Source organism: Mobula birostris, chromosome 7 (genome assembly GCF_030028105.1).
Source record: "Mobula birostris isolate sMobBir1 chromosome 7, sMobBir1.hap1, whole genome shotgun sequence".
In the NCBI taxonomy this organism is placed as follows: Eukaryota; Metazoa; Chordata; class Chondrichthyes; order Myliobatiformes; family Myliobatidae; genus Mobula; species Mobula birostris.
Window position 1 is genome coordinate 42124663 of NC_092376.1, and position 24776 is coordinate 42149438.

Consider the following 24776-nt stretch of genomic DNA (forward strand, 5'->3'; position numbering starts at 1 on the left):
GGTTTGGTACCTTAAATTTTACTCCCCAAAGTAGTTGGTTGGTGTGAAAGGTTCAGCAAGTTCACTGCGCTATGTACACGTGACAAAGTACATTTGAAGATAATCTGATAAGCGATTTTACTAATGTACTGTGTCATTGATAGGACAAGTAATTGGCTGTTCAGGATTTAGGACACATCCTGAGGATTTCACACATGACATAGTAGTTCCTAATCAGTTTCTTTGTTCACTTCCACTTTAAATATCAGCATATATTTTGAGATGTGATTCTGTTCTCTCTTAAATGGAAACAATTTATAGTTGGTTATCATAGGGGACTGGCACATGCCACTAAGAACAGCACCACATTCAAATGTGGAACTTAAACTGTAAACTAGATACTCATGGAATGCATTGAAAATCAGGCATTTTAGCACAAACGTTGTCTTTTAAAGCACCAGAATAATATGCTTTGTAGTCATAGACTTTCAAACCATTTTTAAAAAAACAGTCACTTTCTCCATGGTGAGCTCAAATTGTTTCAAATTGATTGGAAGAATGGGCATTGTTGTGGGATAAATACTAAACTTACTTCGGTTACTGCATGATCCTACAAAATAACTCATTGGTTAGTTTAGTCCTTTAATATACTTGAAATAAATTTTTTTCTTTTTAATTATTTTTGAAAAAATATTTAAAAAAAATCCCCCCCCCCTTCCCTCGTTAGTTCCACACTCTGGCTCCCCTCTTATCTCTTCTCACCTGCCTATCACTTCCCCCGGTGCCCCTCCTTTCCTTTCACTTGTGGTCCACTCTCCTCTGCTATCAGATTACATCTTCTCCACCAATCATCTTACAGCTTGTTACTTATCTCCCTTCCCCCACCCACCTGGCTTCACCTATCATAAAAAGTGCTGGTGAACGCAGCAGGCCAGGCAGCATCTATAGGAAGAGGTACAGTCGACGTTTCGGGCCGAGACATGGCGTTCACCAGCATTTTTTATGTGTTTTGCTTGAATTTCCAGCATCTGCAGATTTCCTCGTGTTTGTGGCTTCACCTATCACCTTCTAGCTTGTACTCCTCCACCTTCTTATTCTGGCTTCTTTCCCCTTTTCCAGAACTGTTGAAGTGTTTCGGCCTGAAACGTTGACAATTTTTCATTTCAATAGCTGCTGCCTGATCTGAGTTCCTCCAGCATTTTGGTGTGTTGCTGTGGATTTCTAGCATTTGCAGAATCTTTAGTGTTTAAAAATATAACCTGTTCAAATACAGCAGTTCCATAGTAGCACTGTACCAAGCATGTTTGAATTCACAATATTTTGTCTTCGGTACAGGACTTGTTGAAAATGTTTATAGTTAATATATAGGATCTCTCCAAATTCCTGATATTTCTGTCATACTTTAAATTTTTACTGTCAAAATTAATTTCATCTCTGTCATTTTTTTCTCTGATTGTTGGTTGACAGTTTTACTTGCCCTCAAGGTACTTTCAGATGTGATGGAGGCCTGGTGCTGATGGATTCCCAATTTTTATTGCCATTTAGTATCTATTTTCTCCCCAATTTGTGGGTTAAATATATATCCACTTTGCATCTGTGTTTCTCTGAGCTGTATCCTAGTTGGTGTAACCAACTGGTGGTTTGAGGTTTCCTGAACTAAATATTCTAATTAAAAATGTGTTGTAAAAACCTGTCATAAATTTAAATGGTTTTATTTGCCTATGTTTCTGAAGATTTATAGATAATTGAAGGGTACAGTAGTGCCAGTGAATATTTTTTAGTTTTCAGCAGTACAGGTATCCCCCGCTTTTTGAACGTTCGCTTTACGAAACCTTACTGTTATGAAAGACCTACATTTGTACCCTATTTTCGCTTTCAGAAGGTGTTTTCACTTTTACGGAAAAAAAATTCAGCGCGCGATAAAAGGCAGTGCGCCCCGAGCAGCGCCTCTCCCCCAGATTCTCGCCGGCATTGCTTAAACACGAGTCTGTGAGCAGCCGTTTGCAAGATGAGTTCTATGGTATTGGAAAAGCTTGAAAGAGCTTGTAAGGGTACACTTACGGTAAAACTAGACATAATTAAGCATTTTGATCGTGGTGAACGAAGTAAGGACAACGTGAGTTTGGCTTGTGGAAGCTGACGAAGATGATGTTGAAGAGATTTTGGCATCCCATCACCAAGAACTGACAGATGAAGAGCTGATGCAATTGGAAGAGGAAAGGATAACAATCGAAACTGAATGAGTGATGATAAAGTACGACTTTAATTTTGAAAGGGTACGTTGGTTTAGGGGATATTTGCAGAATGTTTGAGTCCTTATTAAAGAACTGTGTGATAGAAAAATACGCGAGGCTCAGCAGTCAAGCAAGCCTTCCACATCAGCCACAGCAGACGACGAACCTCGACCTTCGACATCGAGGCGGGCAGTCATAGGAGAAGATGAGCTGCCTGCTCTAATGGAAACAGATGACACCCCAGTGTCCCACCACCCCAACCCCCAGGCCACAGACAGATACCGATTCGCGAAGAATGCAAAGGTAGCCGGGAGGCACACAGTACATCTTTAAGAAAAAAGCCGAAATAAACATGCTAATTAATTACGTGCTGCCGACAATTACGGGCGGCACCTAATTAATTAGCATGTTTGTTTCGGCTTTTTTCTTAAAGATGGGCTGTGTACTTCCTGGCTACCGCTGGACCCCTGCATTCTTCGCGGCAATGTATCGCTCAGCGGCCTGGAAGGTGGGGGGGCCGCTGCACCACCCAAACTGCAACGACTCAGTCTAACGCACCAACATCAGTGTGCTCGGTGCTGTCCTGATTCCCATAAGTGATACTACACTGTACATACATTATTTCTACTTTATATCGGAGGTGTATTTTTACGTGTTATTTGGTAGATTTGGCAGCTTCATAGTTTAAAGGTCACTGGAGAGCGCTTGCGCGTGTTTTTGCCAACAGCGCTTGCGTGAGATTTTCTGCCGACGGCGCTTGCGTGAGATGTTTGCTCCGGAGACCAGTTCAGTAATGATTGTGGGAAAGTATTTCTACTTTATATAGGCTGTGTATTTATCATATCATTCCTGCTTTTACTATATGTTACTGCTATTTTAGCTTTTATGTGTTATTTGACATGATTTAGTAGGTTATTTTTGGGTCTGTGAACGGCTCACAAAATTTTCCCATATAAATAAATGGTAATTGCTTTTTCGCTTTATGACATTTTGGCTTACGAACCATTTCATAGGAATGCTCTACCTTCGGATGGTGGGGGAAACCTGTGTTAATCTGGAGAAACTGGTGTTATATTTAACATAAATTTCTTAACTAAGTTTGAGTTATTTCATGTATCACCACGTAATTTCTGCAATAACACGAGAAAACTAGCCAGTTCTTAGTGCTCATAGTCTTGGTCACCTCCCACCTTCCCTTACTGGCCACCAAAACTTTACCCAGCTGTTGTCACAAACAAGAGAAAATCTGCAGATGCTGGAGAGTGCTGCCGAGCTGTTGTCATATGCTTTTCTTAGTAATGTCATAGTGTCTTTCATGTATACTCAAGTGTGGAAGTTCTCCCATTCCAATGTTTCTGGACACCATATTATCAAAATGCTCTAATTGCAGCTAAGCCCCCTCTCCCAGTATTCTGGGCTTTCCTCCCTTCTGCTAAATCCTTGCACGGTTTTTCCATTTACTAAACAGATGACAATTCTTATCATTTTTTGTGTATATTACAAGATTTTATAGCCTCAACTCATACATCTCGTAGACCTTCATGCTCCAAAACCTCATGGCACCTTTCCTAGTGTTGCAAGCCCTCGGGTACCTGCAAAATAAAAAGAGCTAATGTAACAAACAATGTTTTTGAAGGAACTCAGCAAACTAAGCAGCATCTGTTGTAAGGAATGCAATTGTTGACACTTTGGTTTGAAGCCCTGCATCAGGACTAATAACCATTATAAAGAGGAGAGGGGGAGTGTGCAAGAGGAACAGGTGATAGGCGAACTGAAGGGAGTTGAAGGATGGTGGGCAATTTGAACCAGGTGGAGATTGTGTTGAGAGATGTGAATTTGTCTCTCTGTATCTCTTCCATTGATATGGTATTTTGGAAGGTTTTTTGTCATTAAGGTAGTAGAGCACCTATGTGGGATTTTCATTTATTTATTCAGTTTTTTGGGATTGTGCATTTTGCTGGTAAGGCCATTGTTCTTACTATCCTTAATTGCCTTTGTGCTGATGACAATAAGCTACCTTTAAATGCTGCTGTTGTATTGAGGTTTTCCCAGAATGCTATTGGTGGGGTGTTGATGAGCTTGCATCTAGTACCAATGAAGACATTATTATTTATTTCTAGGTTTGAATGGATTGCATTTTGCAGGTAGTGATCGCAAATGCCTTTTGCAGAGGTTGCAGGTTTGGGCCGTAGCCTGGATGAGTAACAGCAGTACATTTGTAGATGGTACAGATCTCAACCATGCTGCAACAACGATGGAGAGAATAAATGTTTAGGATGGTGTATGGTATATCGCTCAATCTGGCTGCTTTATTCTGGGTGGTGTTGAACTTCCTGAGTGTTAGAGTTGCACTCTTCCATGCAAGTGAAGAGTGTTCTATCACAGTCTTTCTTGCGTCTTTTAGATGGCAGAAGGGCTTTGGAGTGTCAGGAAGGGAGTCGTGCAAACCTTTGAGCTATCTCTAGTGTAATTTTGTGGCAGGTCCAGTTGTAGTTCTGGTCAATAGTCTCCCCTTGGTGGTACACTGTGTGTTGGAGATGATTTATCTGGCACTCCTGTGGCATGCGTACGATTTTTCTGTAATCACCCATACCTGTATGTTGTCTAGATATAGCTGCATGAAGGTACAGGCGGCTTCATTTACTGAGGAGTTGTGAAAGTAAACCATTGTGCAAACATCCCCATTTAAGACCTTTTCAAGGAAGGAATGTCATCGATTAAGGGACTGAAGATGTTGGGACTTTCGATTCTGTCAGTGACTTCTGCAATGATGTTCTAGGGTTGGGATAACTGACCTCTGACAGCCATGACCATCTTTGTCCATGGCGTCATTACAACCATTAAAATGATTACTTACACTTTTGCCAAGGTTCCCAGATGCCTCTTTCTATTAGGTACAGCCTGATGTCGAGGGCAGTGGCTCTCATCTCACATCTAGAATTCATTTCTTATTTGGACCAAAGGTGAGATAATGTCTGGAAATGGTGATCCTGACTGAACAAAAACTGGACATTGGTGGGCAGGTAATTGTGGAGCAGCTAGTGTCAATAACATCTTCCATTATTTTGATAATTGTGGAACAGTCTGATTAGGTGATCTTTAGCAGGATTTGATTGTCCTGTCTTTTTGCAAACAGGGCATAACATAGGCAGTTTTCCACTTGTTGGGTAGATGTCAGCTTGGTAAATGTACAGGAGCAGCTTGGTTTGAGGCACAGCTGCTTCTGCAGCATGCCTTCAGTATTTTAGCCAATTTATTTTGTGGTTCTATATTTTAGTTTATTTTTGTTATATCCGGGTCTCTCAGTTATGCGTGATGTCACATTGAATCACCTTGTTTGAGGATGAGCTTATGTGTTAGTGGGGAGCTCCAGCGAGGCTGAGTGAAAAAATCCTCTTGATACTTCTGAACATAGTTATGAATGATTTAGTTTCACCTTCACAGTCACGTACTGCACCCCATCATCGCTGAGGTTGCAATGTGCTTGGAGCTGCTTCCTCCTGTTAGTTCGGTGGTTGTCCACCACCTCTCTTGACTCGGCGTAACAACACTACAAGCTTTGGTTGTGAGATTGCAATTGCTGATTTGCATACTGTTTAGCCTGCACATAGTCTTGTGCCTGCAGCTTCATCAGAGGGACACATTACAGTATCTTGCTGTTACTGCTGATGTGCCATTCCATACATGTTGAACCAGCACTGATCCTCTTGCACCATAAAACATGGGAGTAGGATTTGGCCATTTGGCCGATCAAGTCTGCTGATTGTAATGGTGGGATAACAGATACACTAGGATGTAGTATGTTGTGATGTATTTATTTTTAATCATTGGATTCCTAAATTTGGACTGCCTGTTCTGTTCTGCCACAGAACAGAACTGCTCTTGGTATGAAGACAGCATTTTATCTCCATAAAGGTGGCACAATGATCACTTTTATCAGTGCTGATATGGATTCACAGTTGGGTTTAGGAGGAAGTCCAGTTGATGGAATCATAGAGAAGTACATTACAGACACTGGTCCTTGCTCACCTTATCATGCCAACTCTGATCTCTTTCTACACTAATTCTGACTTCCCGCATTGATCTTGTAATCCTAAACTCCTTTTCCATTTAAGTACCCGTCCAAAATACCTTTTAAATATTGTAATCATCCCTGTCTCCACTTCCTCCTCCAGCAGCTTAGTCCAAATATTCATCACCTCTACATTGAAAAGATCTCTAAACCTCTCTGTCCTCACTATAAACCTGTGGAAGCTGGATGGTGCAGATCATACCGCTGCCTGCATGAGAGGCATTGGAGGGGGTGAGAGATGGAGGTATGCAGTTGAACAGTGAGTGATCGTCTCAGTCATTTGTAATCGCAAGACATGTTAATGTGGAATGCTGCAAGTGTGATTCACCGGTTTATTGGCGTGGTGGTGGGGGGAGTGCTGCGTAGCCTCAGACATAGTGAGGACTAGGCCTCAGGCCTGGGTGTTGCCTGTTTGCAGCTGCCCGAGAGAGACACCAGAGTCGGTGCACTCCACCAGAGTGACGGAGGCAGTGTGGCACAGCATACATGCTGGAATTGGTGCTGTCTTCCAGTGTTCACTTGGCAGAAGACAAGATGTATTATGTTCGACTACAGACTGCTGCAACATTCATGGACTCAGGGACAAGGACTATATATATTTTTTGCGATTGTATCTGCTAACTGTGCCTTGTGTAGTGTATGACATTTGGAAATGTGTTTTGCACCCTGGACCTGGAGTAAAGCTGTTTCATTTGGTGGTATTCATGCATGAATGATAATTAAATTTGAACTAGGGCTCAGTAAGCTCTGTCATTGGTGATACTACCAATCCATTTTAGGTGATGTTGTTTGATTATGGTTTTTCCAGGAGCACTAGTGTTTCAGCTGAAGAAGAATAATGGGTGGCCTCATGCTATAAAACCTCATGCAGTTTGAAGTAAATACTGAGAATTCTCAAGGCAAGTCTATCCCACCTATGGAGTGTTGTCTTCTCTTCTGGCAGTGGGATAGGACATGTATAAAGTTTAAGCTAGAGCAGGAAAAGACAGCAGATGCTGGAAATCCTGAAACAAAACAGAAAATGTTGGAGGTAGCATCTGTAGACAGAGAAACAGAGTTAGTACTGAGATTAGATTAGATTATGAGGACACGCAGTCCTCCCTTATTGTCATTTAGTAATGCATGCATTAAGAAATGATAATGTTTTTCCAGAATGATATCACAGAAACACATGACAAACCGATTTAAAACTGACAAAAACCACATAATTATAACATATAGTTACAACAGTGTTAAGGAATACTGTAATTTGATAAGAACAGACCATGGGCACGGTAAAGGTCTCAAAGTCTCTCGAAAGTCCCATCATCTTACGCAGACGGTGAACCTCCAGCGCCGCAAACTTGCATCCTGGAAGCATCCGACCATAGTCTGACTCCGAGTCCATCCGAAAACTCCCAGCCTCCGACCAGCTCTCCGACGCCGAGCACTTCGACCCCGGCCCCGGCAACAGGCAATAGGCAAAGCTGAGGATTTGGGGCCTTCCCCTCCGGAGATTCTCAATCGCACAGCAGCAGCAAAGCGGGCATTGCAGAAGTTTCTCCAGGTGTTCCTTCGTGCTTTTCACGGCTGTCTCCATCAAATCAGGATTGTGCACAGCCCCCTAGTTAACACATATCGATATCAATTTGGAACGGCCGCGCGCGCTGTGTTGCGCCGCCATCTTCTCCTCCCTCTTCATGAGATCAGTGAAGTCATGAAAGCTCAAATTGCTTCTGTCTGACTTGCTGATTGTCAACAGTATTTTCTATTCCTTGACTAATCCATTGGGCAAATCTAGACATGACATTCAAATGTTTATGATAGTAACTTTTGCTGAGCTGGAAGTGACTGTGTCTGAATTTGATAATTTAAACTGATGTTGGCGATCATTACAGATTTATTCTTCCAATTCGGCTTTCGTACTTTTACTGCATTTGAGTAATTTGCATTTCAGTCAATCACGTAACTTATAGATCTGAAGTCGCATATAGGCCAAGTAAGGATGACAGATTTTCTTTCTGAAAGAACTTCAGTCAACCAGATATTTTTTTATGACAGTCTAATTTAGTGATCATCATTGCTTTTTTTTAAGTTCGAGTTTTAACTGAGTTTAAATTCCATAGTCAGAATAAAAGATAAATCCCTTGTTAATTGTTCATCTAGGTCTCTGAGATACTAGTCTGGTATTTTAGAGCATGTCACCACTTTTCCACTAATGAAAGGGAAATATTGATAGCATTCCAACTGTTCCAGTACTATTATTTGCTGGCTACTTGAGACTTTGCAAAAATTCAGAATATTTTTGTTCATTTCAGTTCAGTCTTAATAAAGTAGATTAAATCAGTGAAGTCTGAACCGGTGAAACAAAATTCTTTATAAACGGGGTTTAAATAAGAGTTTTAAAAACATTTCAGTTATCTTAATATCTTATTAATATGATTACAATATTTAATAGAAATAAGGAATTTGTATTTCTTTTGAACAAGGGTGGAAATATTTTCCTGCTAAGGCAATCCTATGAAGGATGAGATCCATGGAAACTTGGATGTGTGGAATTGGAATTGGTTTGCCCACAGAAGGCAGAGGGAGGTAATAGATGGAGCATATTCTGCCTAGAGGTGTTCCACAAGGATCTGATCTGTGACCCTTGCTCCTTGTGATTTTTATAATGGCTTGGATGAGTAAGTGGAGGGGTTGGTTAATAAGTTTGCAGAAAACAAGAAAGTTGGAAGTGTTGTGGACAGTGCAGAAAGTTGTTGTAAGTTACATGCAGATATTGGCTGGATGCAGAGTTAGGTGGGGAAGAGACAGCTGGAGTTTTAATCCAGAAGATCAAACTTGAAGGCAGGATTTTTAGTATCAGAATCAGGTTTATTACCACCAGCATGTGACGTGAAATTTGTTAACTTAGCGGCAGCAGTTCAATGCAATAAATAATCTAGCAGAGAGAGAGAGAGAAAAAAAATAATAATAAATAAATAAATCAATTATGGTATACATGTATTGAAGAGATTTTTAAAAAGTGCTAAAACTGAAATGCTGTATATTTTAAAAAGAAAGTGAGGTAGTGTTGGAAGATTCAATGTCCATTTAGGAATCGGATGGCAGAGGGGAAGAAGCTGTTCCTGAAATGCTGAGTGTGTGCCTTCAGGCTTCTGTACCTCCTATCTGATGGTAACAGTGAGAAAAGGGCATGCCCTGGTTGCTGGAGGTCCGTAATAATGGATGCTGCCTTTCTGAGACACCACTCCCTGAAGATGACCTGGGTACTTTGTAGGCTAGTACCCAAGATGGAACTGACTAGATTTACAGCCTTCTGCAGCTTCTTTCTGTCCTGTGCAGTAGCCCCTCCATTCCGGACAGTGATGCAGCCTGTCAGAATGCTCTCCATGGTACAACTATAGAAGTTCTTGAGTGTATTTGTTGACATGCCAAATCTCTTCAAAATCCAAATGAAGTATAACAGCTGTCTTGCCTTCTTTATAACCACATCGATATGTTGGGACCAGGTTAGATCCTCAGAGACCTTGACACCCAGGACCTTGAAATTGCTCACTCTCTCTATTTCTGATTCCTCTATGAGGATTGGTATTTGTTTCTTTGTCTTACCCTCGCTGAAGTCCACAATTAGCTCTTTCGTCTTACTGACGTTGAGTGCCAGGTTGTTGTTGCGACACCACACCACTAGTTGACATATCTCACTCCTGTATGCCCTCTCATAATCACCTGAGATTCTACCAACAATGGTTGTATCATCAGCAAATTTATAGATGGTATTTGAGCTATGCCTAGCCACACAGTCATGTGTATATAGAGAGTAGAGCAGTGGGCTAAGCACACACCCCTGAGGTACGCCAGTGTTAATCATCAGCGAAGAGGATATTTTATCACTAATCCTCGCAGATTGTGGTCTTCCGGTTAGGAAGTCGAGGATCCATCTGCAGAGGGAGGTACAGAGGCTCAAGCTCTGCAACTTCTCAATCAGTATTGTGGGAATGATGGTATTAAATGCTGACCTACAGTAGTGTGGAGGAATGGGGATTTTCGGGTCCAAGTCCATAAATCCCTGAAAGTTGCTGTGCAGGTTGATAGGATGCTTAAGGTGTATGGTGTGCTGCCTTTCATTAGACCGGGGATTGAGTTCAAGAGCCTCAAGGTAATATTTCAGTCTACAAGACTCTGGTTGGACCACAGTTATGATCAAAATGGTGCCAGTGAACTACGGGGATGTTCTGAGGGTTATGTACGATACTTTTAAATATATCTCTTTTGAATTGCTCTCACTGAAATCTGCAGCATGTAATTTTCCTCCAAGCAATGTATTTTAAAATCAACTTAATGATCGACTGATTTCATGGTCATCTGAAGGACTTGGCAGACCAAGCAAGTACAGTACCTTTAAGCACACAAAAGCTCATTGTCATGGCCAGAAGCAAGGCAGGAAGGGTGGGGTGGGGGGGAGCTCCAGGCCAGGCTGAAACGTAGAGGGAAGAGGCCCCCTCTACCCAGCATCTTGTTAGAAATGTGCAGTCACTGGAGAATAAAATTGAGGACCTGAAGGCAAAGTTGCTGTATTGGAGGGAAATGAAGGATTGTTGAGCGAGTGTAGCTATGGTCTGAGTGAAAGCTATGCCTGAGTGAGATGTGGCTTTCTCCCAGCATGCCAGATACAGGAATCAAACTGGAAGGCTTCTCAGAACGGATTGAACTGTTGATTCGGAAAAAGCGAGGTTTGTGTTTTGTGATAAACTCTTGGTGGTGCTCCGATGTGCAGATTGTCGAACTCGTGCTTCCCCAACTTTGATCACCTCATGGTCAAATGCCCGTCCTTTCTACTTACCCTGAGTTCTCCTCCATAATCCTGTGCACAATTTACATACCACCAGTAGCCAACTATAATCAATCACTTGAGATAGAACATAGAATAGTACAGCACAGTACAGGCCCTTCGGCCCACAATGTTGTGCCGACCCTCAAATCCTGCCTCCCATATAAGCCCCCCACCTTAAATTCCTCCATATACCTGTCTAGTAGTCTCTTAAATTTCACTAGTGTATCTGCCTCCACCACTGACTCAGGCAGTGCATTCCACGCACCAACCACTCTCTGAGTAAAAAACCTTCCTCTCATATCCCCCTTGAACTTCCCACCCCTTACCTTAAAGCCATGTCCTCTTGTATTGAGCAGTGGTGCCCTGGGGAAGAGGTGCTGGCTATCCACTCTATCTATTCCTCTTATTATCTTGTACACCTCTATCATGTCTCCTCTCATCCTCCTTCTCTCCAAAGGGTAAAGCCCTAGCTCCCTTAATCTCTGATCATAATGTATACTCTCTAAACCAGGCAGCATCCTGGTAAATCTCCTCTGTACCCTTTCAAATGCTTCCATATCCTTCCTATAGTGAGGCGACCAGAACTGGACACACGTACTCCACAAGTGTGGCCTAACCAGAGTTTTATAGAGCTGCATCATTACATCGCCACTGTTAAACTCTATCCCTCGACTTATGAAAGCTAACACCCCATAAGCTTTCTTAACTACCCTATCCACCTGTGAGGCAACTTTCAGGGATCTGTGGACATGTACCCCCAGATCCCTCTGCTCCTCCACACTTCCAAGTATCCTGCCATTTACTTTGTACTCTGCCTTGGAGTTTGTCCTTCCAAAAAGTACCACTTCACACTTCTCCGGGTTGAACTCCATCTGCCACTTCTCAGCCCACTTCTGCATCCTATCAATGTCTCTCTGCAATCTTTGACAATCCTCTACATTATCTACAACACAACCAACTTATGTGTCATCTGCAAACTTGCCAACCCACCCTTCTACCCTCACATCCAGGTCGTTAATAAAAATCACGAAAAGTAGAGGTCCCAGAACAGATCCTTGTGGGACACCGCTAGTCACAATCCTCCAATCTGAATGTACTCCCTCCACCATGACCCTCTGCCTTCTGCAGCCAAGCCAATTCTGAATCCACCTGGCCAAACTTCCCTGGATCCCATGCCTTCTGACTTTCTGAATAAGCCTACCTTGTGGAACCTTGTCAAATGCCTTACTAAAATCCATATAGATCACATCCACTGCACTACCCTCATCTATATGCCTGGTCATCTCCTCAAAGAACTCTATCAGGCTTGTTAGACACGATCTGCCCTTCACAAAGCCATGCTGACTGTCCCTGATCAGACCATGATTCTCTAAATGCCCAGAGATCCTATCTCTACGAATCTTTTCCAACAACTTTCCCACCACAGACGTAAGGCTCACTGGTCTATAATTACCCGAACTATCCCTACTACCTTTTTTGAACAAGGGGACAACATTTGCCTCCCTCCAATCCTCTGGTACCATTCCCGTAGACAACGAGGACATAAAGATCCTAGCCAGAGGCTCAGCAATCTCTTCCCTCGCCTCGTGGAGCAGCCTGGGGAATATTTCGTCAGGCCCCGGGGACTTATCCATCCTAATGTATTTTAACAACTCCAACACCTCCTCTCCATTAATATCAACATGCTCCAGAACATCAACCTCACTCATATTGTCCTCATCATTATCAAGTTCCCTCTCATTGGTGAATACTGTAGAGAAGTATTCATTGAGGACCTCGCTCACTTCCACAGCCTCCAGGTACATCTTCCCACCTTTATCTCTAATCTGTCCTACCTTCACTCCTGTCATCCTTTTGTTCTTCACATAATTGAAGAATGCCTTGGGGTTTTCCTTTACCCTACTCACCAAGGCCTTCTCATGCCCCCTTCTTGCTCTTCTCAGCCCCTTCTTAAGCTCCTTTCTTGCTTCCCTATATTCCTCAATAGACCTATCTGATCCTTGCTTCCTAAACCTCATGTATGCTGCCTTCTTCCACCTGACTAGATTTTCTACCTCACTTGTCACCCATGGTGCCTTCACCCTACCATTCTTTATCTTCCTCACCGGGACAAATTTATCCTTAACATCCTGCAAGAGATCTCTAAACATCGACCACATGTCCATAGTACATTTCCCTGCAAAAACATCATCCCAATTAACACCCTCAATTTCTAGCCTTAATAACCTCATAAATTGCCCTTCCCCAATTAAAAATTTTCCTGTCATAGAGATGCTGCATGATATCTCCAAACAAGAAACAGTCCATCACAATGCATTTCAAATTGTATTCGGGGACTTCAACCTGGCTTGTTTGAAGAAAGCCCTTCCCAATTACCATCAGCCTGTAATCAGTAGCACAGGAGGTCCCAACTCACTAGACCACTGTTATATCTATCATTCCATGCCCAGACAGTAGTTCAGTAAATCAGATCACTTGGCTGTCCGTCTCCTAGGTGCGTTCAGGCAGAGACTAAAGAGCAAAGCTCCAGAGATTAGGACAAGGAGGTGGTCGCAGGAGACAGGAGCAGCTATGAAATTGCTTCAAGTCGGTGGGCTGAGCCGTGTTCAAAGACTCATCTGTGGATCTGAAAGAGTACACCATGTTTGTCACAGACTTTATTAAAACAGTTGTGGACGAGTGTCCCCCCACAAAGTCATTCATTCTTCCCCAACTGAAAGCCCTGGATGAACCATGAGATCCACAATCTGCTGAGGGCCAGATCAGAGGCATTCAAGTCTGGTGTGGCTAAGAAAGGTCCAGGTACGACCTCCGGAAAGCCATCTCATGGGCGAAGTGGCAATTCTAGACTAAACTTGAATCAATAAAGGATGCTCGACAATCGTGGCAGTGCTTGAATACTATTACCTTATAAGGTTAAAACAAGCTGTATACAACAACAGAGCTTTGCTTCCAGATGAGCTCAGTGTCTCCTTTGCTCACATTGATTGTAAAATCATGGAGGAACCATCACAAACTCCTACACCTTGGGACCAGAGGGCATAGCCTCAGAATAGAGGGATGCCCATTTCGAGCAGAGTTGAGCAATTTGTTTAGCCAGAAAATGGTGAATATGTGGAATTTGTTGCCATAGGTGGCTGTGGAGGCTCTGTCATTGGGTATATTTAAGGCAGAAGTTAATAAATTCTTGATTAGTCAGGGCATGAAGGGTTACGGGAAAAGGTTGGAGATTGGGGTGAGAGGAAAATAGATCAGCCAGGATGAAATGGCGGAGCAGGCTCAATGGGCCAAATGGCTGCATTCTGCTCCATATTTATTAGTCTTATGGTCTCAGAGATGCAAATATCAGGATGCTCTTCATTGATGATAGCTCATCATCCCCTCAAAACCAATCAATAAACTTCAAAACCTTGGACTCAGTACCTCCTTGTGTAATTGGATCCTTGATTTCCATGCTTGCAGACTCCAGTCAGTTTGAATTGACAACATCTCCATGTTCTCCCTCAGCACAGGTGTGCTTTGTCCCCTGCTCTACTCAATTTATACTTGTGGCTGTGTGGCTAAGCACAGCTCCAATGCCATATTCAAGTTTACTGATGACACCACTGTCATAGGATGAATCAGCATATAGGAGGGAGATTGAGAATCTGGTGCCTCTACTTCCGTAAGAGTTTATGTATATTTGAGATGACATCTAAAACTTTGACACTTCTATCGGTGTGTGCTGGAGAGTATTTTGATTGGCTGCATCATGGCCTGGTATGGAAGCACCAATGCCCTGAACGGAAAATCCTACAAAAAGTAGCAGATACGGCCCAGTCCATCTCACTGGTGAAGCCCTCCCCACCATTGAGCCCATCCACATGAAATGTTGTCACAGGAAAGCAGCATCCATCGTCAGGGACCCTCACTACCCAGGACATGCTCTGTTCTTGTTGCTGCCATCAGGAAGAAGCTCCAGGAGCCTCAGGACTCTTACTACCAGGTTCAGGAACAGTTAATACTCCTCAGCCATCAGGCTGTTGAACTAAAGGGGATAACTTCACTCAACTTCACTTCATCATTGAAATATTTCCATAACCTATGGACTGACTTCAAGGACTCTTCATCTTACGTTCTCGAAATTTCTTGCTTATTTATTATTATATCTATCTTACTGTATTTGTATAGTTTGTCTTTTGCACACTGGTTGAATGCCCACGTTTGTGCAGCCTTTCATTGATTCTGTTGTGGTTATTATGGATTTATCAAGTCTGTCCACAAGGAAATGAATCTCAGCATTGTATATGATGACATAAATGTACTTTGATAATAAATTTACTTTGAACTAAGAGGATTGTGTTCGGCCCTAGTCGTTACATTATAGAAAAGATATGGAAGTTTAAAGAGGGGTGCAGAAGAGATTTACCAGAATATTGCCTGGATTAGAGAAAGTTTTTAAAAGAAATGTTGGGTGAGGTAGGATTTTTCTTTTTGGAGCAACAGTGGATGGAAGGTTATTTGATAGAGGTTTATAAGAGAGTGGACAGCCAGTACCTTTTTTCCAGTGCAGCAATGGTCATACCAGAGGGCATCTATTTAAAGTGAATGGAGGAAAGTTTAGGTGAGATGTAGAAGGTAAAATGCAAAAGTGTGGTGTGTTCCTGGAACGCACAGCCCAGGATGGTGGTAGAGGCTGATACAATAGGGACATTTAAAAGATTCTTAGATAGGCACATGGATATTTAAGGAAAATAGAGGGTCATATGCTGCGTCGGAGGAAAGAGACTGATTGTGAAGTAGGTTAACGCAAACAACAGGAATTCTGCAGATGCTGGAAATTCAAGCAACACACATCAAAGTTGCTGGTGAACGCAGCAGGCCAGGCAGCATCTCTAGGAAGAGGTACAGTCGACGTTTCAGGCCGAGACCCTTCGTCAGGACTAACTGAAGGAAGAGTTAGTAAGAGATTTGAAAGTGGGAGGGGGAGGGGGAGATCCAAAATGATAGGAGAAGACAGGAGGGGGAGCGATGGAGCCAAGAGCTGGACAGGTGATTGGCAAAGGGGATACGAGAGGATCATGGGACAGGGGGTCCGGGGAGAAAGACGGGGGGGGGGGGACCAGAGGATGGGCAAGGGGTATAGTCAGAGGGACAGAGGGAGAAAAAGGAGAGTGAGAGAAAGAATGTGTGTATAAAAATAAATAACAGATGGGGTACGAGGGGGAGGTGGGGCGTTAGCGGAAGTTAGAGAAGTCGATGTTCATGCCATCAGGTTGGAGGCTACCCAGACGGAATATAAGGTGTTGTTCCTCCAACCTGAGTGTGGCTTCATCTTTACAGTAGAGGAGGCCGTGGATAGACATGTCAGAATGGGAATGGGACGTGGAATTAAAATGCGTGGCCACTGGGAGATCCTGCCCCCTCTGGCGGACAGAGCGTAGGTGTTCAGCAAAGCAGTCTCCCAGGATGAGGCTTTTCATTCCAGGACGAGGGAGATGTCCTCCTTTTTTAAAGAAAGGGGCTTCCCTTCCTCCACTATCAACTCTGCTCTCAAACGCATCTCCCCCATTTCATGCACATCTGCTCTCACTCCATCCTCCCGCCACCCCACTAGGAATAGGGTTCCCCTTGTCCTCACCTACCACCCCACCAGCCTCCGGGTCCAACATATTATTCTCCGTAACTTCCACCACCTCCAACGGGATCCCACCACTAAGCACATCTTTCCCTCCCCGCCCCTCTGCTTTCCGCAGGGATCGCTCCCTACGCGACTCTCTTGTCCATTCGTCCCTCCCATCCCTCCCCACTGATCTCTCTCCTGGCACTTATCCATGTAAGCGGAACAAGTGCTACACATGTCCTTACACTTCCTCTCTTACCACCATTCAGGGCCCCAAACAGTCCTTCCAGGTGAGGCGACACTTCACCTGTGAGTCGGCTGGGGTGGTATACTGCATCCGGTGCTCCCAATGGGGCCTTCTATGTGTTGGTGAGACCCGATGCAGACTGGGAGACTGCTTTGCTGAACACCTACGCTCTGTCCGCCAGAGAGGGCAGGATCTCCCAGTGGCCACGCATTTTAATTCCACGTCCCAGTCCCATTCTGACATGTCTATCCACTGCCTCCTCTACTGTAAAGATGAAGCCACACTCAGGTTGGAGGAACAACACCTTATATTCCGTCTGGTTAGCCTCCAACCTGATGGCATGAACATCGACTTCTCTAACTTCCACTAATGCCCCACCTCTCCCTCGTACCCCATCTGTTACTTATTTTTATGCACACATTCTTTCTCTCACTCTCCTTTTTCTCCCTCTGTCCCTCTGACTATACCCCTTGCCCATCCTCTGGTTCCACCTCCCCCTTGTCTTTCTCCCCGGACCGCCTGTCCCATGATCCTCTCGTATCCCCTTTGCCAATCACCTGTCCAGCTCTTGGCTCCATCCCTTCCCCTCCTGTCTTCTCCTATCATTTTGGATCTCCCCCTCCCCCTCCCACTTTCAAATCTCTTACTAACTCTTCCTTCAGTTAGTCCTGACGAAGGGTCTTGGCCTGAAACGTTGACTGTACCTCTTCCTAGAGATGCTGCCTGGCCTGCTGTGTTCACCAGCAACTTTGATGTGTGTTGCATGAAGTAGGTTAATGTTGGTTAGCACGACATGGTGGGCCGAAGGGCCCATACTGTACTGTTCTGTGTTCTAAACTGATGGTGTCATACGCCAGTAAGCTAAGTTAACGGGTGCCTTCTGATGTACTTGCAGCTGTATAATCTATCAGTGTTGCTCAAGCATTATATTTATTGTACTATTGTCTTTCAGCTTCAAGTTAAATACATAATCAAATTGCTTTTCTCTCTTCCTCATGGCTGCACCGGGGTAAATTAACATTTGTACTGATCTTTCATGCAAGGAAATTCTTATTTTAAGTAACTTTTTTGCCGAAAATATTTTATCCCATGGAATTCTGAAAGACTTTTACCAGAGAATATTTGTGAAATGCTCTTCAGAGATCAGCAAACAGAACATTTTGATTGAAATATTATTGTATTGCTGTAAGTTAAAACCTGATCATCAGCTTTGCTGCTGTAAATTGTCCTTTCTTTTAAAATTTAATAATGCTGCATCTTAAGGCACAACTTGTCCATCTATGTAAATTCAAGCTTTCAGACTTAACAGTTTCAAGTAACCGCATTTCTGTTGGTCCACAGAAGAGACTGTGCCTTTTTCTGTTTCAGTTTGTATCTTTTGTTCTTTTGTCACCATCTCGTTTGTAAAGTAGTTGTTGATTTTCACCCTAGCACAGACATTCCAATTGTTCTGTTCCTTTCAGGCCGTGCTTATTTTCTCAATTTTCCAGTTCTGACTCTTCTGGCCTTGACTCTTCCCGGTTTTTAAAGTAATTGTTGCCCTGGCAACTTTGCTCTGCAAATTATTGCAAGCATTCCCTTTGATTTCTCTCTTTTTCTCTTTTATTGTTCTCTACTTCTTCACCTACTCTGCTGAGTGCTTCCAATATTTTATATTGTCTTCTGGGATCTCTTTGCCTATTCATATGATGTGCCCATGCCCTTTTGTTTCACTTTGACTGAGAACGTGTTTCAGACTTTTCAAAATGAAACCTGATATGGGTTTGGTGGTTCATCTTTTCATGGCTTAGTTCTGATTCTTGCTAAATTCCTTTGATTTATCAACATAAATGTTGATATAAAATTGACCATTCCATTGTTTGACTTTTGAGAATATGTAGGCATATGTCCAGATGATGTGATTTTTCCCCATCTGTGTGTCAGTCCAGTAGGCAGGTAACAATCTTCTTTTGTTGATGCCTACACTATGTGTAAGAGAGAGCAAGCATAATTCTTTTCCTTAAAAATGCGGAAAACAGCCTGATTTCTGTTCAATAATTCCCCCTAGAGTAGTGACCTGATTGGCAAGATTTTGAATTTTAATCTAAGTTTCATAAGGTGTTTATTTCCAATAAAAGAAGCTAGGTTATTTACCATTTGAATAGAACAAAGAAAGACTAAGATAGAATCATTGCAGTGCAGACAAGAGGTCTGTATGATTAAGTAGAACACCATTTTCCTGCATCTTACAAGCAAGGCCAAACCGTTTTTGTACTTGGTTTTCTTTGAGATAGAGATAACTATAATTCAAAAAGGGCTGGTGCCTGTAAAAGTGACCATTAAACTGTTTTGTAGTAAAGCTCCAGCAGGTAATGTACCCTTTAGAAATTGCTGCCTGTTGATCTTGTCCGATGCAGTTCCAAGGTGACTTAATTTCCTCATCTTAGTTGGTTTAACTGTCCACACGAAATATCAAAAGATCTGATCTAGATAATTGAAGTAGACAGTCAAATGGAAAGGATTAACAGGGTTTAATTCAACATGTGGTGACCTGGCTTTTGTGTGGATGGGAGAAACGTAATCACATCCTCTGAGTGGCTTGGAAGTCACATTTAAAAAAAAGGTTGAAAATAGGATATTATTTGGGAAGTGAGGCAATATCCCTTATAGAGAACAGAACAAAGGAAAACCAAGTGGGAAAGAACAGAGAAACAATAGGAAAACAAAATTTAAAAATCATTACTAATGAACAAGGCTTTCAATGTATCTGAAACTTTATTAGTGTGTACTAATAGAAGAATTAGTCATACTAATAGAAGAAAGAAAATGGAAACATACCTACATCACAAACATGAGAATATTTGCAGATGCTCGATTCCAAAGCAACACACAAAAATGCTGGAGGAACTCAGCAGGCCAGGTAGTATCTATGGGGAAAAACGTACAGGTGACGTTTCGGGCCGAAACCCTTCAGCAGGACTGGAGGAAAATAATGTTGAGGAGTAGTTTTGAAAGGTGGGGGGAGGGGAGAGAGAAACGCCAGGTGATAAGTGAAGGCCATGGAAGAAAGGAGGAGGAGCACCAGACGGAGGTGATGGGTGGGCAGTTACTTAACAAGGGGATGGGAAATGGTGAAGGAAGGGGAGGGGTGAGGGGCATTACTGGAAGTTTGAGAAATCAAAAGTTCATGCCATCAAGTTGGAGGCTACTCAAATGGAATACAAGGTGTTGTTCTCCAACCTAAGTGTGGCCTCATCACAACAGTGGCGGAGGCCATGGATGGACATATAGGAATGGGAAGTGGAATTAAAATGAGTAGCCTCTGGGAGATTCCGCTTGTTCTGGCAGATGGAGTGTAGATGCTCGGCGAAGCAGTCTCCCAGTCTATGCCGGGTATCACTGATATACAAGAGGCTACACCGGGAACGCAGTATATGACCCCATCAGACTCACAGGTGAAGTGTTGTCTCACTTGGAAGGACTGTTTGGGACCCCGAGTGGTAGTGAGGGAGGAGGGGTAGGGGCAGGTGAAGTACTTGTTCGGTTTGCAAGGGTTAGTGCCAGGGGGGAGATCAGTGAGGAGGGACGAATGGTCAAGGGAGATGCATAAGGAACGATCCCTGTGGAAAGTGGGGGAGGGGCAAGGAAAGATGTGTTTGGTGGTGGGATCCCCTGTCCCCCTCTGATGTTATTTCCTTGTCTGCCCATCGCCTTCCTCTGGTGTTCCTCCCTCCCCACCTTCTTTCTTCCATGGCCTTCACCTATTGCCCGCCGTTTCTCTCTCTTGCCCCCCCCCCCACCTTTCGAATCTACTCCTCAGCTTTTTTTTTAACTAGTCCTGCTGAAGGGGTTTCGGCCTGAAATTTCGACTGTACTCTTATCCATAGATGCTAGCTGGCCTGCTGAGTTCCTCCAGCATTTTGTGTGTGTGGTTCGGATTTCCAGCATCTGCAGATTTTCTCTTGTTTGAGGAGCCTACCTATGTGGCCAGCAAATTTCTGAACTAATAAAGGAGGATGAACTGGATATTGAAGTCCAGTTTTAAAGGTTTGGTTACTGAGAAATTACCCTAAGCTGGTTTCTCCTTTAAGTCAGAGACATATCACCCATATAGCTACCCATATCACATTGTTCTATGTACACTATGATTTTTATTAATTGAATATTCACACTAATGCTATCCAAAATCACATTGGAACATAGACAAGCCTTTTGGCCCGTGTTGTTGTGCCAACCTTTTAACTTTGTTTAATCTAATTCTTCCCTTCCATGTAGCCCTCTATTTTTTTCACCCCTGTGCTGATTTAAGTCTCTTAAATGTCCCTAATGTATCTGCGTCCACCACCACCATCAGGAGTGCATTCATTCCATGCACTTACCACTGCCTTCTTATCAAAACAAACTTACCTCTCCCTCCCCCATAAACTTTCCGAAATCACCTTAAAATTATTCCCTCTCGTATCAGCCATTGCTACATTGGGGGGGGGGGAGAGGGGGAGAAGCGGGTGAAAGGCATTGGCTGTCTACTCTATCAATGCCTCTTACCTTGTACACCTCTATCAAGTTACCTCCCATCCTCTCACCCAGAAGAGAAAAGCCCTAGCTCACTCAATCTTTCCGCTCAAGACACTACCTCTAATCCAGGCAGCATCCTGGTAAATCTCCTCTGCACCCCCTTTAAAGCATCCACTGTTTTCCAATAATGAGGCAACCAGAACTAATTGCCGCCCCACCTCCTTGTGGTATACCAAAGTTCTATATTACCTTGTGGCTCAATTAATAGGTTTAGACCGACGTGAGACAGTCTAGTTTTACCATACTGATAATGTGTTGTTGCAACAGTAATCCTGCTCAGTACGAGAGGAATCGCAGGTTCGGACATTTGCTGAGGAGCCAATGGTGCGAAGCTACCATCCGCAGGATTATGACTGAATGCTTCTAAGTCAGAATCCTACCTAAATGCAGTGATATCCTAGCGCCAGGGATCACTGGTTGGCCTCAGGTAACTGGCCCCCTCGTGCGGCCGGCGAGAAGTGCCATTGCTACTGGCCTGGAGCGCTGACAGATGGGCGCCACCTCTAAGCCTGTTTAGCACACCCAATGTTCATGGGGAACCCGGTGCTAAAATACTAGCAGACAACCTAATTCGGGCTCAGGGTTTCGTAAGTAGCAGAGCAGCTACCTTACTACGATCTATTTGAAAGTCATCCCTCGAACCAGACTTTTGTTTTTTGTGCGTGGAATGGACTCCTGGCAGCGGTGGTGGAAGAGGAAACAATAGGGTCTTTTAAGAGACTCCTGGATAGGTACATGGAGCTTTGAAAAATTGTGGGCTATGGGTAAGCCTAGGTAGTTTTAAGGTAAGGACATGTTCAGCACAGCTTTGTGGGCCAAAGGGCCTGTATTGTGCTGTAGATTTTCTGTTTCTAATACATACAGTAAATTAATAGAATATATACAGTATCTAATGAATATTGTGATTGTACATAGTTCATATTGCAGGCATAACTCTCCCCACACTTCACCTACGAGACTTGCGTAATCTGCTATATATTGATGAGACTGCTCCACCGAGCACTTCTGCTCTGTACGCCAGAAAAAGTGGGATTTTCCGATGCCCTTCCGTTTCAGTTCTACTTCCCATTACCATTCCGACATCTCAGTCTACGGCCTGCTCTACTGCTACAATGAGGCAACAGTCAGATTGGAGGAGCTATACCTTGCATCCTGTCTGGGTAGCCTCCAACCTGATAGTATGAACATCGGTTTCTCAAACTTGCAGTAATTGCCTCCCCACCCCTTTCACTATTCCCCATTCCTATTTCCCTCTTTCACTTTACCACCTTACATGCTTATCATCTCCTTCTGGTGCTCATCCCCTCTCCTTTCTTCCATTGTCTTGTATCCTCTCCAGCCCTTTATCTCTTTCATCAATCAACATCCCAGCTCTTTACGGGGATGTTGTATATTTGGACTTTCAGAAGGCCTTTGACAAGGTGCCACACATGAGGCTGCTTAATAAATTAGAGCCCATGGTATTACAGGAAAGTTACTGGCACCTGGTCAGACCCCACTTGGAGTACCGTGCTCAGTTCTGGTCACTTCACTACAGGAAGGGTGCAGAGGAGATTTATAAGGATGTTGCCTGGATTGGGGAGTATGCAGTATGAGAATAGGTTGAGAGAACTTGGCCTTTTCTCCTTGGAGCGATGGAGGATGAGAGGTGACCTGATAGAGGTGTATAAGATGATGAGAGGCATCGATTGTGTGGATAGTCAGAGGCTTTTTCCCAGGGCTGAAATGGCTGCCACAAAAGGACACAGGTTTAAGGTGCTGAGGAGTAGGTACAGAGGAGATGTCAGGGGTAAGTTTTTTACTCAGAGAGTGGTGAGTGCCTGGAATGGGCTGCCGGCAACTGTGGTGGAGGCGGATACAATAGGGTCTTTTAAGAGTCTTTTGGATAGGTACATGGAGCTTAGAAAAATAGAGGGCTGTAGGTTAAGCCTAGTAATTTCTAAGGTGGGGACATGTTCGGCACAACTTTGTGGGCCGAATGGCCTGTATTGTGCTGTAGGTTTTCGCTGTTTCTATGGTTAGTGCATTGGCTAATTGGTAAGAGACAGCGAGTGGAATATAAGTATCCTTGTCTGGTTGGCTGCCAGTGACTAGTGGTGTTCCGCAGGGGTCAGTGTTGGGACAGCTTTTTATGCTGTATATCAGTGACTTAGATGATGGAATAGATGGCTTTGTTGCCAAGTTTGTAGACAATATAAAGATTGGTGGAGGGGCAGGTAGTGTTGAGGAAACAGGAAGGCTGCAGAATTAGGAGAATGAGCTCGAAAGTGGCAAATGAAATACAATGCTGGAAAATGCGTGGTCATGCACTTTGGTAGTAGGAATAAATGTGTAGACTATTTTCTAACCAGGGAGAAAGTCCAAAAGTCTGAGATGCACAAGGACTTGGGAGTCCTTGTGCAGAACACCCTGAAGGCTAACTTGCAGGATTGCAGGCTGAGTCAGTGGAGAGGACGGCAAATGCAATGTTAGCATTCATTTCAGGAGGTCTAGAACACAAGGCCTCCTTGTGTTGGCGTGTGGCCAAGTGGTTAAGGTGTCGGTCTAGTGATTTGAAAGTCATTAGTTTGAGCCTCAGCTGAGGCAGCGTGTTGTGTCCTTGAGCAAGGCACTTAGCCACATATTGCTCTGCAACGACACCAGTGCCAAGCTGTATCACGCCCTGATGCCCTTCCCTTGGACAACATCGATGGCGTGGAGAGGGGAGACTTGCAGCATGGGTAACAGCTGGTCTTCCATACAACCTTGCCCAGGCCTGTGCCCTGGAAACCTTCCAAGGTTGCAAATCCATGGTCTCACGAGACTAACAGATGCCTATATAAAGAACACAAGCAGGGATGTGATACTGAGGCTTTATGAGGCACTGGTGAGTGAGTCCTCACCTTGAGTGTTGTGTACATTTTTGGGCTCCTTGTCTAAGAAAAGAGGTGCTGGCATTGGAGAGGGTTCAGAGGAGGTTCACAAGGATGATTTCAGGAATGAAAGGGTTATCATATGAGGAACATTTGATGGCTCTGGTCTGTACTTACTGGAATTTGGAAGGATTGGGGAGGGGATCTCAATGAAACCTTTTGAATATTGAAAGGCCTAGACAGAATAGACGTGGAAAGGATGTTTCCCATGGTGTGGGAGTCTAGGACGAGAGGGCACAGCCTTAGGATAGAAGGGCGTACATTTAAAACAGAGATGCAGAGAAATTTCTTTAGCCAGAGGGTGGTGAATTTGTAGAATTTATTTCATTCCTCCCCCTCCCGTTTTCACCCACCACCTACTAA

The 24776-nt window shown here is 43.6% G+C and overlaps 1 protein-coding gene across 2 annotated transcripts in view; it reads left to right on the forward strand.

The window, feature by feature from the left end:
* Positions 1–24776, forward strand: part of usp12a (ubiquitin specific peptidase 12a) — a 73303-nt gene that overhangs the window by 1133 nt on the left and 47394 nt on the right. Inside the window, exon 2 of one of the 2 annotated variants that reach the window (XM_072262988.1) lies at positions 6389–6529. The exons of the other annotated variant lie outside the window; for it this stretch is intronic. Coding sequence (XP_072119089.1) covers positions 6524–6529 — 6 coding nt within the window. The 5' untranslated portion in view covers positions 6389–6523. The remainder of the gene's footprint in view (positions 1–6388; positions 6530–24776) is intronic. 2 annotated transcript variants of the gene reach the window in all.